This window comes from Pteronotus mesoamericanus, unplaced genomic scaffold (assembly GCF_021234165.1).
Source record: "Pteronotus mesoamericanus isolate MK-2021 breed Mesoamerican mustached bat unplaced genomic scaffold, CSHL_Meso_final scaffold_507, whole genome shotgun sequence".
Lineage (NCBI taxonomy): Eukaryota > Metazoa > Chordata > Mammalia > Chiroptera > Mormoopidae > Pteronotus > Pteronotus mesoamericanus.
In genome coordinates this window covers 4015708-4032815 of record NW_026555319.1, presented here as the reverse complement: position 1 = coordinate 4032815, position 17108 = coordinate 4015708, and the positions used below count along the sequence as shown (strand labels likewise).

Genomic DNA, 17108 nt, shown 5'->3' with positions numbered 1-17108 from the left:
TGCTTTTATTTATATTGTCCTACTCAGTTCCTAATTCACTTGGGTACAGCATAAAGGGGTGTCCGTGCGTGGTCTAGCTCTGTTCTCCACCAGAGAGGGGCGCACCTTCCAACACGCTGCAGCAGCTCCCTTTGCGGCTGACTTAATTGTAGTAAGGTGAACCTCCAGTTTGCTGTTTACCAAGACCAGTTTTAAGGTTCTCTCCAACATTCTGCAACAGGTAACGCCTCCCACTGCAGGTGAGGAACGTGACCTCTGAGAAGTTAAAGAACTTGTCTAAAATTTCAGTAAAAAGGTGACTGTGCCAGAATTTGAACTTAGCTCTGATGCCAGTGTTTTATCTTAATTCTTCCAATACCGCACATCAAATGAGAAACCTGAAACGTTAACTTATGCAAAACTGTTTTAGGACATTAATGATCTGAAATCTCATTTAGGATCTAAGTCTAATAAGGTGGGGGGTTTTTGGCTGGGATGAGACGAATGTGGATTCATCCCCACGGCAGTGGGCAGGTATGTTTCTAAGAAATGCCCTTTTTGGTGAGGTAAAACTGCACTGTAAATACTGTGAGTTTTTTTAAAATTGTGGGATAATATGCAGTGTACAAATAAACATTTTTGAACATTTTTTCATTCCCATCCCCCTCCCCTTTGACAGCCACCAGCTAGTTCTGTATTAGTGTGTCTGTTTCTGTTTTTAGATTCTACACGTAATTGAAATCATACAGTATTTGTCTTTCTGATTTATCTCACTTAGCATATGCTCTAGGCCCATCCATGTTGGGCTCTCTAGTCCACTGAGCTATGTTTTATGCCAGTATCATACTGTTCTGATTATTGTAGCTTTATTGTGTAGTTCAATATCAGAGAACATGATACCTCCTACTTTGTTCTTTCTCAGTTTCTTTGGCTATTTGGGGTCTTCTGTGGTTTCATATAAATTTCATATAGGATTAGTTATATTTCTGAGAATGCCATTGGTATTTTAATAGGGATTGCACTGCACCTGTATGTTGCTTTAGGTAGTAAGGACATTTTGAATAATACTAATCCTTCCATTTATTTGTATCTTCAATTTCTTCAATGTCCTGTAGTTTTCAGAATACAGGTCTTTCACCTTTTTGGTTATTTTATTCCTAGATATTTTGCTTTTTGATTCAATTATAAATGATATTATTTTCTTAATTTCTCCTCCTGATTGTTCATTATTGTATAGCCACAGATTTCTGTATATGGATTCTGTTTGCTGCAACTTCACTGTCGGCCTGATTGTCCTATTAACATTGGATTTTTTGGTAGAGATTATAGGTTTTTTTCTATATATCATCACCTGCAAACAATGAGTTTTACTTCCTCTCTGATCTCAATGCCTTTTATTTTTGTGTTCTGATTGCCATGGCTAGGACTTCCAGTACTATGTTGAATGGAAGCAGGCATTCTTGTCTTATTCCAGATATTAGAGGAAAAGCTTTGTTAGCTTTTCATTGAGTACGGTGCTAGCTGTGAGTTTACCATATATATTTATCATGTTTCTGTGTTCCTTCTATACCCACTTTAAGAGTTTTTATCATAAAAGGATGTCGAGTTTTGTCAAAAGCCTATTCTGCATCTATTGGTGCATCTTTGTTAATGTGATGTACCACCCTTCCAGTCTGTGGTATAAATCGCATTTGGTTGTGATGTATAAGCTTTTTAATGTGTTGTTGAATCTGGTTTGCTAATACTCTTTGAGAATTTCTGCCTCCATATTCATCAAGGATATTGGCCTATAATTTTCTTTTTTTGTAGTATGTCTGTCTGGTTTTGGTTTCAGGGAAATACTGGCCTTGTAGGATGAGTTTGGAAGAAATCCTAACTTCTCAACTGAGTCTTGGTGGGTTTTCAATCTTTGACTCCACAGCAGGTGACACACAGACTTGAGAATTACAGCAAGGGAGGCAGATAGTCTGCTCCTGTGCTCACAGCAGAAAGTTTACCAAGTTATAAAGAAAAATAGGCCTTTCCACTCTTTCTAGTTTTGAGGGTCAAAGCATGTAAATGAAGGCCTTGTGGATGTTTTCAAACTCTGTCTCGTATTTACCTGCAGAGCCCAGGGTAGGTGTTGGCCACCGCACATACTAATGGGCATGAGCAGGTCATCACCTCCCTACAGAAACGGTAAAACTCAGCCCCCGCTGAAGCTGCAGGAGCACTTACCTTGTCGGTACTTCTGAGAGACCGTGAATTCCAGAGATTTAGCCTCCCCCACAAATGGGGATGTCTTCAAATCGAGGCCAGCACACGACAGGAAGCACTTAGCAGCTGAGCAGCACGTGCTAGTTTCTCTAAAGTCAAATTAGAAAATTGAGAATTATTTGCATATAGTCTCCACTTAAAATAGCTTATTTGATGTTTTCCTCCTGGATTTACATCAGTTTCAAGTGCTTTTTAGCAAAAGAATAAAAACTCTTAATGGTGAATCTTTTTAGGTAGTGTTTGAAGTAACCTTGGTTTAATGAAGGCCAACAAATATTTAGCCTAACAAGCCTGACACTTGGAATAACTGGATTATAAAGTACTAACTTGTTTGGCAGAGGGCAAACATTTCTCTCTGGACTTTGCATTTTGTAGCTGGCATGCCAGGTGTCTTGAAGTTAATTTTCTGAATACATAATATGTGGATAAAATTTTAAAGGTTCAAAATGGACTACTATGACATCTCCTTGGGCCTGTTCCTGACAATACAGAAGGATGTTGTTGGATGTTTTAGAGGTGCTATGGTATCTTCCTTTGTAAACATCAGGTTCCCTAGAGGAAGGAGGGATGGAGCCTCTCCTGGGTTAAGAAGCTGGGATCTAACACAGGAGTACTACCTCTGGTTTAGAGTACTTTCATTACCTTGTCAGATAGCATGTGGGGGCTCAGAGCAGCTGTTTGCAAGCCTCTAGCATAGCCTGGCCTTATCCAAAGCTCATTTTTAAATAATACGTCTGTAGAGACTGTGTGCTGGGGTAAAACCTTAACTGGATTTGAAGTATACCTGAGATGGGGGTGGGGCTCACCTATTACCGCTGCACAATAGCTACGTGCCTCCTGTCTGGAGACCTGTGTCTCGGTTCTGTGGTGTGTCCCTGTGGAGCTATGGCTTCCCAGCTCTGGCAGCCCCTCCTTCGCCTTCTCTCGGCAGACTTGCGTGCTCCCAGAGACGTTAATAGGACAATCGGGCCTCTGACACTGAGGGCCCTTCACCAGGAAACCACTACGACCCTTAAAACCATCCCCAAGGATGAGGACACCTCTACTAGGCAGCAGGATAACTCTCATTTGGAGGTTCAGAACTCAGGCGGTCAAGAACCTGAAACTTGACCTCGTGTCGGGGCGTTGCACGATGAACCAGCAGGCCTGCAAAGGTGAGCCACATTTTATAAATTAACCATAGAGTGTTAAACTAACCTTACCTCTGTTAAGTGCATCTCCTGAGTTAGATTCTGAGGTGCCAACAGCTTCAGATGTCTCCAGTGAGTCAGAAGGACCTTTGGATTTAAATGAACAGGAGGCAAAAACCTATGATAGGATCTAAAACCAGTTTGCCATGGCCAACAACAAAGTAAGGGGAGGAGCAATATGGCAACTACCATTAGCAGAAAAGGCTTGTCCCTCGAGACCCACGTCTTATGTTGATACTGATTACTGAGGCGGAAAGTTGGGTCAACATGTCCATTTTTAGATTCATGAGAGCGGTTGTTTCTGTATCTGTGTACAAGGTGGCAGGTCCTGCTGTTTAAATAATTATGTGACTTAAAATTACTTCTCATTAGTTTCTTTGTCTGTCACCTGGGGACATGACCACATAACCAAACACCTCCAGCCACCCTGGCCCAAGGCTACTGGCCAGGATATGATCTCCTTGAGTTACCTCCAGTGGGAGGTTGAGGAAATGCGCCCCCCCGCCAATCTTTGGCAGTGGAAATACCGAGTGGCTCTGGGGTGGCATGGTTCTTTCCCATCACCCTTATTAGCCACGAACAGTAAGACCACTTTCTGAAGATGGGAAAAACCACGTACCACGGGGCCACTGCATTTCTCAGATGAATAAGAAATTACAGCTTGTGTGGCTTCAAAACCATGCTGTATGGATACTAGTGTTGAGATTCGTGCCCCCTGGACTTTCCCATCAAGTATCTTGTCCACTCCTAGAACAGAAACCCTCAAAGTCCAAGAGTGTTTTTTTGTACAATTGTTTATACAAATTCAACAAAGGTAAAACCGCGTCAGGGAGGGTCTAGGAAAACACCACCTTACAACAATGGCACTTATGAATGCATAACTTTACAACTGGGAAATAGCCATGTTATAAACCTTAAACGAGAACTCAACTCACACTTCAAAGGAGAGAGAAAAGGAAAAGAAAGGCTATATTGGGTCATTTATTCTACTTCTTGACTCACTGTATAAATTAGATCTATGTAGAGTACAAGAGCTCATGCTGGAGCAAAACCCTCCTGAGTGCAAAGGTTGAAGTCTGAATTTGAAAACTTTTGAGAAAAAGGTGACTTCTATACAGAGGAAACTTGGCAAAGTGTCTTACTTTGACTATCATTTACATATATGCACAACATGCTTATGTAACCTCTTGATGTACAAAGCAGGCTCTCAGCTTCCAGGTAAACATGCTTTTAACTGGAAGGGCTTGGCCTGCTTTGCCAGATCTGGGCACGTGTGTAATTGGATTATTTGTGTTGATAAAGTACAGGTTAAGTTCTCTCCTACCTTAAGGAAACCAGGAAAGTTGGCAATCAGAAAACAATAAAAACACTGGTATGCATTCAAACCTTGCATAAATAACTTTTAAACAATTTGTACAAAAATAATTCTGCATAATGTAAGATGTAACAAAACCAAACAAAATGTTTCAAGACGGCAGATGTGGTGTGTGGTCCACTTCATGGTGACACCAAAAACCCCAGAGTTGCAAGGAATGAGGTGTCCAAAACAAAACACCACCACCAAAAAAAAGAAAAAGGAAAAGAAAGAAAAAACCCCTAAGCTCATGCTTCAGTAAGAGAAGTTCTGCAAAGTTCATCGTCCTCTCCAACAGGAATGTCTTCTTGGTGAAGGCCGCCTTCAAAATGGTCCAGGAAGCAGTGCAGCTACGATTCAGAAAGACCAAAGGAAAGCGTCCGGCTCACTCATCCCCAAAACGGCGTTGCCCTTGGCAGGACTTGCAAAACCGCATCCTTCTGTGGTTGTTCCAGGTTCCAAATTGAAAATAAAAGCCCTAGTTTCCCCTGCCCCATCCCCTCTCCCCGCCTGCCCCGTATGTACACACTGGTTCTTGGACTAACTCAGTTTCTGCAGGAGTTTTTCTTCCACTTGCCCGAACTGGACACTCACAGACATCTCAGCTATGAACTGCTCGCAGCCTTCCTTGGTGACTTGCTTGCAGTACCTCAGGTCAATATGACAGATATTTCCACAGCGTTTGAAGAAGGACAGGCACTGGTCAGTAACCTTATTGCAGTCTGTAGGGAAGAGGACACACAAAGTGAGGGCGAGGGAGCGTGGAGCCTGCACCAAGGCCCTGAGAGCCCGGCGCTCACAGCAGAGAAGCTGCATGGAGCTCGGGAGCGCGTTCTGGCCCCGGCACCCTAAGGACTGCTCGCTGAATCAGCTCTCTTCAAGGGGGGGCGCGGTTTCCCCACCAACTACAAAGCTAACAGATACTTGAGGAGCATGCGGACTGTTCCAAGTGAAACCTCTTAGAAGCCTCACACAGCGGCCTCTGTACACTATTCTCAAGTAAATAGGTCTCCGGCCTCTGTTTTTATAAAGATAGGATCACGGACACGTTCCATCACTCACTTTCCCACCTATTCCACTGCCAAATATGTCTATGCACACTGTTGTGTATTTCTCTGCTGATTTCCTTCCCATCAATCCCAGGGGAGAAGCCCAAGGTGGGAGTGAGAATGTCTGTTAAGGCCGTCCTGGGACCCATTCATTCCTGTGGGCACCAGGACTTCAGAGCGAGGCACAGCGCGCGTGCTATAGCCCCTTTGCTGAATGATCCCCTGCAACCCGGGCGGAGGGCCAGTGTGCTAGAAGGGGCCAGATTCTCTAAGTACTGAGATGAAAAGGTGACCTGAAGGGATCGTGGTAGAAAATAAAATGCAAAAGATTAGATTTACACAAACGTGTCACGAACCACACTACAGGGAAGGGGGATTCGTACTGGGGTCTCTGCTCCATTGCCATAATAACTGAACTGGGATAAATGAAAAGTGTTCACATGCTACACTGAGTGCATGGAACAAGAGGCCGCCCAGGCCCTTCTCAAGCACCAGCTCAAGGCCACGAGCTAAGCTGTGGGCTAGCCTCCTGGTGAGAGTTCAGGCCAGCACGGCTCTGCTCCACCTCTGCGGGGTGGGACGACCCCGCCACTAGAACTCCCTGGGGAGGAGGAATGGCTTGCTAGGCACCCGGGGGCAGAATTATCTCATACCATCCAAACCTCCCTGCTTCTGCTTGAATAGCATTGGTGACAGGAAGGTGTTTATCGAGCATGAACATGGTGTACAGAGAGGCAAACAACTAAATAGTGTGTGGCTCCCAACGAAGCACATTATTACGATGGACTGTGTCAAAACGTCAGTTAAATGAGGTAATGAAGTTATCACTTGGAAATTTCTGGAAAGAAAATTGGGGGTGGGGGAGTGGGAGGGGTGGTTCTTATTCAGACCATGCAGACCCAATCTGCCCCTCCGAAGCTGCTGGACCGAGCTGGGCCAGCTGGGCCGAGAACGGCAGCATCGCCTCGGCCTGCCTCGCTGTCGCTCAGTCCCGACCCCTTGGAAACCAACTCCCGCCCCGCCAGCAGACAGAGGGAAGAAGGGAAGGTTCCATAGCATCAGCGACAAGACGTGGAAGCAGAAGGGCACCAGCCGTGGAGTTTTCTTCTCTCCACCTCAGGCCCCTTGACAGCAGGGTCAGGAGGGGCTCATGTAACTGACGCCAGCAATGACAGGAACCAAGCTGCTCGCTCGCTCCTGGTAATAAAGCCGCCTCAGTCTGGCCCTGCCTCCCTGCCCCCTGCCACCCACCCCACCAAGCACCAGCTGTGCCCACCGCGGGAAGCTTGCCGGGGACTTGTTTTGCTCTGTGTGCTCATGGCTACCAGCACTTCTGGGGTAGCAACCATTACAAATCTGGTAATAACTCCTTTAACATGTTGCCACTCTAAACTAGGCTGTCTGTCTTGATCACGGGTACGTCCCAGCACCTCACACTGTAACCCTACAATAGCAGGTACACATATGTAAAATTCCCAGTTCATCCCATGGGATGCTGAGCAGTCCCAAGGGGTGTCCCCGACTGACCTGACAGGTTGATTTCGGTTAAGGAGTCTCGGGTGGTGGTGCCCACAGCAGTGAGCAGGTTGATGGACTGGTCAGTCACGTGGTTACAGTAACTGAGGTGGAGCTTGGAGAGCAGGGGCATGTGGCGGATGATGAGCCGCAAGGAGGCGTCCGTGATGTCCAGGCCTGCCAGACGCAGCTCCACGATGTTGCGGAGTTTGCTCCGATTGTCCATCTGACCTGAGGGCGCAGGGAGGAGGGAGGCAACGCATCAACCTGACAGACACTAAAAGGCCTACCAGCCAGGTTAACACATGGGTTTCGGTTCATTATCGAGTGCAAGTTTCCCCTCAAAGAATCAATGAGTTCTGACGTTTAAAAATCAGAAGATTCCACATCAAATTTTAGACACCTAGGTTATTGAAAATTCAGATCTAGAAACAGAGCTGGGTCCCACCCAGCAGTACTGGGCCGACTGGAACAGAAACAGCCCAGCATCTCTGGGTCACCGCGGCTTCCTCACTTGAGCTGCCGGCGGGAGCGATGACCCCCGCCATTTGACCTGGCAGGACGGCTCCATCCTATGGGCCACCGTCCCACCGCACTGACCCCGGTGCTCCAGGCAGCCTGAGCAGTCAGGTGTGTGCAGTCCCCACAGTGGGTGTGACCAGGAGCCTCTGCCCTTAGACACTCGGCGCCCCGAGGTGACAGAACACAGCAGCCACGACCTGTCTCTGCAGCCTCTGAAGAAGGGCTGAGGCCAGGGAAGGCTTGAGGACACGCACACAAGACACGGCCCGTGGTAAAAACCAGATCCTACAGCACAGCTTGGTCACACCACCTCCATGTGCCCTCCCTTGACAGGTCCCAGGCCTGGCTACTCACCTGGCCTGTTATCCGTGGGCGGGGACAGGAGATCCCGCATCTGGGCATCCTTGAGCCCTTCTACCCACTGGACATCCAGTGTCCGGAGCAATGGACAACTGGAGCTACAGAGGGCTGAGACCGCGATCCATGAGCAGCCCGACAGCACCAAGTCTCGGAGCCCTAGCAGGGACAGAGAAGGGGTGACAGGTCAGGGGATGCACCCCAGTCCCCGCTCCTGCACATCTGGGGTCACTGGACCAATGCTCACCAGGCAACCGGTTGATGAGCCAGCTCAGCTGTTTCTTGGAGATATTGGTCCAGCTGAGGTCCAGGGAGACAGGCTGTCGCCGGATGATGCCGCTCAGCATCAGGGGCGTGATGGACTTGCAGTGGTTCAGGTCGATGCGGGTCCATAACCGCTTATCGCAGCACCTGGAGGCCGGGCCCAGCAGAAGGGGTGCCATCAGATTTGGAGGCTCACTTGTGAAGCCCTCAGTCCGGCTGTGGTAACGCCCCACCCTCCAAGCTCAGGGAGCAGCTCCTTACTCCCCCCTTTGAGCCCTCTGTTCAGGTGCCGTCTGCCGGCACTCGGGCACCTCTGCTCTGACTGCCTCAGGGCCTCCACGGAAGGGGCTGGCACCTGCTCTCCAGTACGGACTTCACGGAGGCTTTATGCACCCTCTACATGCCACACCTCAAGACGAGCCTGAGGAGCGGGCATTCTACCCATTCACTGAGGATGAGTAACTTGGCCAGAAAGCAGGAAATAGCAAGGTTGGGATTGAGGTCTGCGAAAGGCACTCTTGTCGTTAATAACTGGGGCAGACACGTTAAGGACGGGACTGCACTTGGTCCTTAGTTCATTTTCCAAGGAACTAAACCAGGAAATTAAGTAGGGTTCACCTCTTTTGACAAGTCCAGACGGACCGGGCTGCTGGAGCCACCCGGAACTCTTTGGAAGGGGCTGATTAAGCTAGACTGGGCTTAGAAGGAGGGCACGACCAGTGACTAAGAGGGGCCACATGCCACCCACATGCCATCTTCGTCTAGCCTAAGCCTCAGTCTCAGCCCAGAGCCAGACACAGAGCCCGCGCCCCCGCAGCCTCCCAGTCCCAGCTCAGCCAGTGCCCCCTCACCAGCGGTTCCAGGTCCTGCAGACCCGCATGCAGACACACAGGTCTTGGTGGCTGAGGTAGCTGAAGACGGCCATCCACACCTCCCGGTGCATGACATGGGCCGCCCCATCATCTAGGGGCAGCGAGTCGGGTGGGGGGCTGATGGGCGGCGGCCGGATCACGTGTCGCTCCATCTGGATACACTTGGGCGGGGACACGGAGGGAGGGGGCCGGGAGATGACGCGGGGTGGGCTGCGAAGGCCGGGCCCCAGCTGGTGCCGCAGCTCCCGGGGGGTGCCGTTGAGCCCCTTGCTGAAGCGGTGGGGGCGCTCGCAGAGGCTCAGGGGCCTCTTGGGCTCCTCGTTCTCACTCTCAGGCTCCGACTTGATGGGCTGGTGGTTCTCGTTGGCCAGGCTGCTCTCTGTCTTCTGGATCTCCTGGTTGAGCTCCTTGCTCAGCTCCTTGCTCAGCTCCTTGTTGGGGAGCCGCCGTTTCCGGCGCATCTTCACCTTCTTCTTCTCCTCGGGCCCCTCTGCACTCTCGGTGCTGGGCCCGGCTGTTGGCGAGCTGGAGCGGGAGTGGTCGCTCTCCCTGGTCTTGGGGGGCGCCTCGGGCAGACCGTCCTCTGGCTCCTGCTTGAAGCGCCGCAGTGGCTTGTTGACTAGAGCCATCCGGTCCTCGGCATTCTTCCAGGACCGCCGCTGAGGAAGGAGGGGGCCAGGGCAGGTAAGCCCCCTGCTAGGGCTACGCCCACCCAGGCCTCCCCACCCTCCTCCGGGGACCCACCACCCCAGGCTGCAGGGGAGGGCAGGGGAGGCGCTGATCGTACCTTTTTCCTGAAAAGCTTATCTTCCTTGCCTGGTTTTAGCTGTCACAGGAAAGAAAGGATACAGAGCTTGCTCCCAGGGCTCAGGGGATGGTCCCCTGACACCGACACCCACCCCCACCACCAGCCTCTGCTCTAGAGTGGGGGATGGAGGGGTGCCTTCCCCAGAAACCCGCAACAGATGGGCGGGCCCTGCCTGCTAGTTTTAAGGACGAAACTGGAAGTAGGAATGTGCTCCAATTGTTCCCACCCAGCTGACCTCCCACCTTTGGACAGACCCAGAGATAGGCAGAGGCCTGGCAGGTCAGCCTTGGCCCGGGGAGCCACTCCTGGAGGCAGGGCCTGTGGGACTCCCAGCCGAGCCTTAAGGGCAGGAGAAGATGACCAGGCGCCACCTCGTGGCCGATGCTGGAAGGGCCGGTGGGCGGAGCAGGGCCACCAGCATCCTCCTAGGTTCCCCAAATCCCTGGGGCTTCCGGGCGCAGCTTCAGCTTCCCAGGCCCCACGCCAGAACCACGAGCCTGCGACCTGGGGCTGAGGCCTGGGAAGCTGGGGTGCACAGGCGTCTGGGAGCAATGGGTTGGGGGGCCAGCGGGGCGATCTGGGGCCCGAGTACCCAGGGCCTGGGGAGGGCGGCGGCGACGTTGGAGCACCTGCTGCTGGAAGTAAGTGAGACTGGATCTCCACCAGGGGCTGAGGCTGCTGCCCAGCGGGGGGCGCGGCGAGAGGTGAGAAGAGGAGCCGGGGGACGTTTGCAGCGTCGAGGCCTAAGGAGGCAGTAAGAGGAGTGACTGGCTGCTTTCTCCTACTTTCTGTTGGGTCTGGCCCTCAGCACCTCGAGCCAGGGTCCGAGGTCTCCCCACCGCCCCCGCCGGCCACGCCCCCCACCACGCCCCCTCGCAGGCCGTACTCGCTTGCGTGCACTCGGCTCCTGGGGCTTCTCGTATTTCCGCTTCCTCCTCAGGTGCACGTCATCTGACTTTCTGCGCAGAATGCCGTCCGGGGGCACTTTCTTGGGGTGCTCGTCGGACCTGCGCCGCGGCGCCTCCTCGCACTCGCTCCTGCGCTTGGCGGACTCCTGGCCTTCCTTGTTGTCGCGGTTCATCTTCTGCTCCTTGAGCAGGGAGCCGGGCAGGTTGGAGGCGTACTTAAAGCCAGGGCCACGCTTTTGCTTGTAGGCCAAAAAGAAACAAGGTACAAGTGGACTGTATATCTTTGGACGAGCCCGCCCCTCCCCGAGCCCGCAGCACCCCCGCAGCCGACCATGTGGGCACAGGCTGCGTCTGGCGGGGCCAAGGCCCATCCCTCCCGCGGTGACCCCTGGGACTGAGAGCCCGACACTCACTTTCCCGGTCTTGCCGGCGTGGTTACACTTTGGACACTCCCAGCAGTTGGGAAGCTCGTCGTTCACCACGCCCTCCGACTCCTTAATCTGCAAGGGACCAGCCAGTCAGAGCTTGGAGGGGGCTGGAGAGGCCGCCTCCGCCAGAAAGTTAACACGCCCCCGCCCCAAACGCCATGTCCGTCCAGTCTGGGGCCAAAAGAAAAGGCAACTAGAGTGGCTAAGACAGGTGACTTTCAGTTCAGCCACTTAGTAACCCTGCACTGGGTGCTGGGTGTGAGCGAGTCAGACGCGCTGTCCCTGCCCTGGTGGAGCTTCTGATCTCGGAGAAGCAGACAAGGAATACCAGTGGCCTGACTTCCAAAGCGTCCCCTTCAGAGTGAGGAGTGTGTGTAGGCAGGCGCGGGGGGGCGGGGGGGGGGGCAGCAAAAAACAAGCCCTGCTGCTGCCACCCAGGGAAGGGGACACTTCAGGGCTGAGGCACCATTTGGGGCATCCCACTGTGACCTCTAAAACACACCCACAGGCGGGCGCAGCCAGCAGGGAGGTGCTGAGCATGTTGACATTCTCTTGGAACAGGAGCTATGTGCCAGCCTCTTCCTTTCAAATGAAGAACCTGCTGCCCAAGACAGGCAGGTACAGCCTGGCGGTCCCCAGGGAAGGCAGCCCTGCCCTGGACACACCAAGGCAGCTTCCCACACACAGGAACGCAGCCTCTTGGGATTACGTCGGTCACCTGCCCCCACCTGGACAGGCCCCAGCCCTCTCAGGAGCCCGGAACCAGGGTTGCAGCCAGCAGCCTGACCACCTGGTGTGTCTCCTCTGCCGTGTGCGTGTGCATGTGCGTGTGTGTGTGGTCTGAGCCACTCCAGACCCTTCTTGCCCACAGCTCAGCATCTGACACACGGAAACTCCATGCCTGGGAGTCCCTCCATAGAAGGAATCGCGACCCCCACCCCAGCCCCCGCCCCGCTTCAGCAGCACCAGAGGCCGCAGGCGGGGTGCTGGGCAGCGCAGCCAGGCCCCCGGGGCCGCTCACCTTAAGGCATCCAGGGTGGATGATTTCGTTGCAGATGGAGCACTCCATGAGCATGAGGTTAAACTTGCCTTCCTCCTCTTCCACCGTGTCTTCCTTCCCCGCCTCGCCACACACCAGGCACACAGCCGTGTGGGGCAGCACTGGCTGCAGAGCCGGGGAGAGCAGAGGTCAGTGGGGCCGGGGACTCCGCAGGCCATGGGGCAAAGGCACAAGCTCTCTCCTCTGCCTGCCGCCACCACTCACTCACTCACTCACTTCAGGCTCTCGTGTGCCGGAGTCCCACTCTGGGACCACAGCACTAACGAGGACCGGAGCACGCCTCGGCCATCCTGAGCTCCCACTGCGGTGGAGGGAGGAAGACAGACCAGAGAATGAGGTAGCATATTACATGGTGACCAGGGGTGTGAAGAAAAATGCAGCAAGCCCGGCCAGGGCCCGGGGCAGGGGCGGCAGGCGGGCTAATCCGAAACGTGGAGGTCAGGGCTGGCCTCCTGTTTGAGGGAAGGCCCGAAGGGGGTGGGGGCCGAGGCTGCAGCTCTCCAGTGGGCATCAAAGCCTGGGCCATGGACCGCGGGGTCCCCCAGACCTTCACAAGGAGGCCTGGGGGGTAGGTCAAAACCATTCCAGAACACAACTAGGGCATCCGTTGCCTTTCTCACGGTGTCGGCACCGGCAGGGCTGGGTGGTGGCCCCCAAGTGCGCTGGCTGTCCCTGGGCCACTCCTAGCCACACACCAGTTTCATTCAACAGGGACTTTGATGAAGCAGGAAAAAGGATTCATTTTATTAAAATTCTGACCCTTGATCCTTTTAACATTCTGTATGACAAAAATAGTATGCACAAAGTGCTGCTGCCGCTGCGGACGGAACGACGCTTATCTGAAGGAAGGGCGCTCCTGTGACCAAGCTCCTCTGTCCACTTTCTCCACCGAACACCATCCTGCTTGGGGGAAGGGCTGTGAGAAAAACCCATGGATATGGGCTTATTCTCAAAGATAAAACGAGTGAGCCCCTCACTTCCAGAGAAAAGACTTATAGCATATGTTGCAAATTATACAATTCTAATTTTCTAGCAAAAATTAAACTTGTAGAAAACTTACATTAGCCACCACGAACCTGACAGCTTCTCAATACTCAAAAGACTTTTCTGATGAGCTGGGCAGTAGTGTTAATAAATGTGGTTTGGTTTGTTTAACATTGTACAATGCTACACACCAATATTTGGGAAATTCTGTATAACAGTGAGCCAGGATTTCCTAAATGGCTATTGTGCGATGTTACAGCATCATGCGTGCGCTAATGAGCTATTCCAGGGGCAAGGAAGACTAATGAATTTTAATGTAACAGGATGAAAAGTCCATTGATACAGTTTCAGATTCCGCATTGCAACTAACCTTTGAGAAATTGCCACCTGTTGAGCTCTGTGAGTACCAGAAAGAGAAAATGTGCAATGACCTGAAATGACTATTAAGATCTTCCTCCCTTTTCCAACTAGGTATCTGAGTGAGGCCAGATATTCCTCTTATTGGTCTTCCCAAAAAAACCGCAACAGAAGGAATACAGAGACAGATGTGAAAATCCAGGTCTTTTCTAAAGAACCAGGCATGAAAGAGATTTACGAAACATATGACAATGCCATTCCTCCCACTGATCACTTTTGAAGACGTAGTTATTTCTCATAAAACTGCTATTTATGTTTACATGCAGTGGGTTTCCTGTTATTTTTAAATGAATTCAATGTTAATTTTGATTACAGTACTATTAATAAATAACCCACATAAGCAAAAGCTCTTCGGGTCCTCACGATTTTGAGGAGGGGAAGGGGTCCTGAGAACAGCAAGTTCGAGAAGTGACACACTGGGCTGTCCCTGTACCCGCCCGTCTCCCCGCGCCGGGTTCAGGGATCCAGAGGAAACACATAGGCCATTTTCATTCAGCTGAGTTAGAAAAGCTCCAAACCCACTGGGGTGTACACGTCACTGTATATCCCAGTGAAAAAGTCTACAAAATGGCACAAACGCTGCAATTCAAATAAATAAAAACACTGTAGCTGAGAGAGTCATGGTTGGTTCAAAATACTTAAAACCCCTGCAAGAGCCTAAAGCGAGTGGCCCAAAAGAGAACAGTGACGAGGGAGGATATGGGCAGATCGTGCTGAAGTCCCAGGAGGACACGGACAGGTCGTGTGCGAGTGTCACCAGCAGCAGAGGCAGGTGCTGGAGGACACGTGGGCCAGGGAACGGGCCCAGAGCGGGGAGAAGCAGGGAGCACAGTGAGGCAGACGGGGGCACGGGAGTAGGGTGGGGCGGGCGGCGGAAAGCGAAGGACCCGGCCGAGTGGTAGAAACAGAAGTTCCCGAGGAGAGGCCCAGGGGCTGGAGGTGGCGCAGGCGGCGGGAGGGATTGAGTCTGCAGAGGAGCCTCGCGGAGAGGGACAAAGGGAAGGCTGTGCTGAGAAGAGGGGGCTCTGGCATGTCTAGAGAGAAAGGCCTGGAAAAGGAAGAGAGGTGGGTAAAACCTCCCAACAAAGTGGAAAGGCTGTAAGAAGGCGGAGAAGCAGCCCCCGACCCTGCCAGGTTGTCTGCGATCGTTCCAGAAGCCACACACAAAAGTGAGGCCTCCTTCCACCAGCATGGACTGTGCCAGGCACCAGGCTAGGACCAGGCCGGCAGAGGACTGGTGACAGCAGAGACAGGTTTCCTCTAACCGGGCCTGGGACCCTGGGCGGCAGGGCGGGGGCAGATGAGACAGTCCTGGGTCAGAGCCAACATGCCAAGTTTTAGGTGGCACAGTTTTCAAAACCAACAGTCCCTATAAACAGCCTCTCAAATCCTGACAGAAGGTAATGTGTCACATGGACCCCCTCCTCTCAGAAAAATGCACACACACACACACATGCACTCAGATAAAAATCTGTATTGAATTTCAAGGGGTATCTCAAATTCCCTGAAATCCATTCAAATGACCTAGGTACAGATAACAAAAACACCAGCAGTGAAACAAAAACTTCGCACAGCAGAAGAAACAGTGAAAACACAACTACCGAGGGGGATGAGATATTTACAAACCATATTTGTGATAAGGAGTTAACATCCAGATTATATAAAGAACTCCTATTACAACAACAAAAACACACACAATCCAATTTAAAACTGGGCAAAGGACTTCAACAGACATTTTTCTAAAGAAGCTGTACAGACAGCACTGGCTGGTGTGGCTCAGTGGATTGAGTGCCAGCCTGAGAACCACAGCGTCACTGGTTCAATTCCCAGTGCAGGGCACATGCTTGGTCCAGGTCCCCAGCAGGGGGCGCGCGAGATGCAACCACACTGTTGTTTCTCTCCCTTTCTTTCTCACTCCCTTTACCTCCCTAAATAAGTAGCTGTAGAGACATCCTGTGTTGAGCACATGAAAAAAGGCCCTACACCACACATCATCAGGAAAATGCAAATTAAAACCATGATATCACACCTCACGCCCATTCAGATGGCCACAATTTAAAAAAGAACAAGAGAAATTGTGGAGACAAACACGGTGTGTGGGGAAACTGGAACCCTTGTGCCCTGCTGGTGGAATTGCAAATTGCTGCAGCCACTATGGAGAAACAGTGTGGAGGTTCCTCAAACCATTAAACATAGAATCACATATGATCCAACAACCCTACTTCTGGGAATACATCCAAAAGAATTCAGAACAGGACCTCGAAGAGGAATCCACACACCCATGCTCCTCACGGCATCATTTACAATAGCCAAGGGGAGGACGCAACTTAAATGTCCTCAGACAGATAATCAGATGAAGAAAAAGCAGTATATGCACATAACGGAATATTATTCAGCCTTCAAACAGAAGGAAATCCTGTCCCAGGCTACAACGTGGATGAACCTCAAGACCAAGCCGAGTGAAATGAGCCAGTCACCGGAGGGGAAGTCCCGTCTGCCTCCGCTTCCATGAAGTGTCCGCAGCAGTTTGAGAAACAGAAAGTAGGAAGGGGGTTGCCCGGCCGTGGGCAGGGAGAGTGCGGAAGAGGAGCTGTGGTTTAATAGATACGGAGCTTCCCTTGGGCAAGATGGAGGAGGCCCAGAGGCAGGTTTTCACAACAAGGGACATGCAGGGGACAGGGCAGTACTGTGTCTGTAACAATCAATGCTCACAGCGAAGGAAGGGCGTGTGATGTGCCCGACTCGGGCCAGACAGTCGACAGTACCGAAATACTGAAACCGCTGCGGGGAGCGCTTTGCAAGTGTGTGGCTGGCTAACCACGGAGCAGTACATACACCTGAAACTAAACGAGTACTGAATCTGAGCTGTAAAAACAAAAATTCCCTCCAAAAACCTTCTTTTCATTAAAAAAAAAAAAATAAGGTAAAATAATAATGGATGAACAACAACAAAAATCATTCTATTCCATCAGTAAAAAACTTTTATTTGTGCACTGAAATTGATGCATTTGTTTGTTTGGCCATGTGGACTAGGGAGTGGCTTTTCGCTTGTTTGTTTATAAAGTAAGCGCAATTAACAATAAACTAAAAAAAAGTGAAAATATATTGACAATTTATTGGAGCTTTTCCACTTTTAATATGAACA

At 51.3% G+C, this 17108-nt stretch overlaps 1 protein-coding gene across 3 annotated transcripts in view; it reads right to left on the bottom strand.

Moving 5' to 3' along the window:
- Nucleotides 1–4203: 4203 nt before the first annotated feature.
- Nucleotides 4204–17108, bottom strand: part of KDM2B (lysine demethylase 2B) — a 99426-nt gene continuing 86521 nt past the window's right edge. For all 3 annotated transcript variants that reach the window (XM_054594222.1, XM_054594221.1, XM_054594223.1), the window contains 10 exons: nucleotides 12524–12667; nucleotides 11488–11574; nucleotides 11053–11313; nucleotides 10796–10909; nucleotides 10146–10184; nucleotides 9338–10017; nucleotides 8470–8633; nucleotides 8220–8381; nucleotides 7356–7574; nucleotides 4204–5501 (listed from right to left, as the gene is read on the bottom strand). In XM_054594222.1, the coding sequence (XP_054450197.1) occupies nucleotides 5320–5501; nucleotides 7356–7574; nucleotides 8220–8381; nucleotides 8470–8633; nucleotides 9338–10017; nucleotides 10146–10184; nucleotides 10796–10909; nucleotides 11053–11313; nucleotides 11488–11574; nucleotides 12524–12667 (2052 nt within the window). In that variant the 3' untranslated portion in view covers nucleotides 4204–5319. The remainder of the gene's footprint in view (nucleotides 5502–7355; nucleotides 7575–8219; nucleotides 8382–8469; nucleotides 8634–9337; nucleotides 10018–10145; nucleotides 10185–10795; nucleotides 10910–11052; nucleotides 11314–11487; nucleotides 11575–12523; nucleotides 12668–17108) is intronic.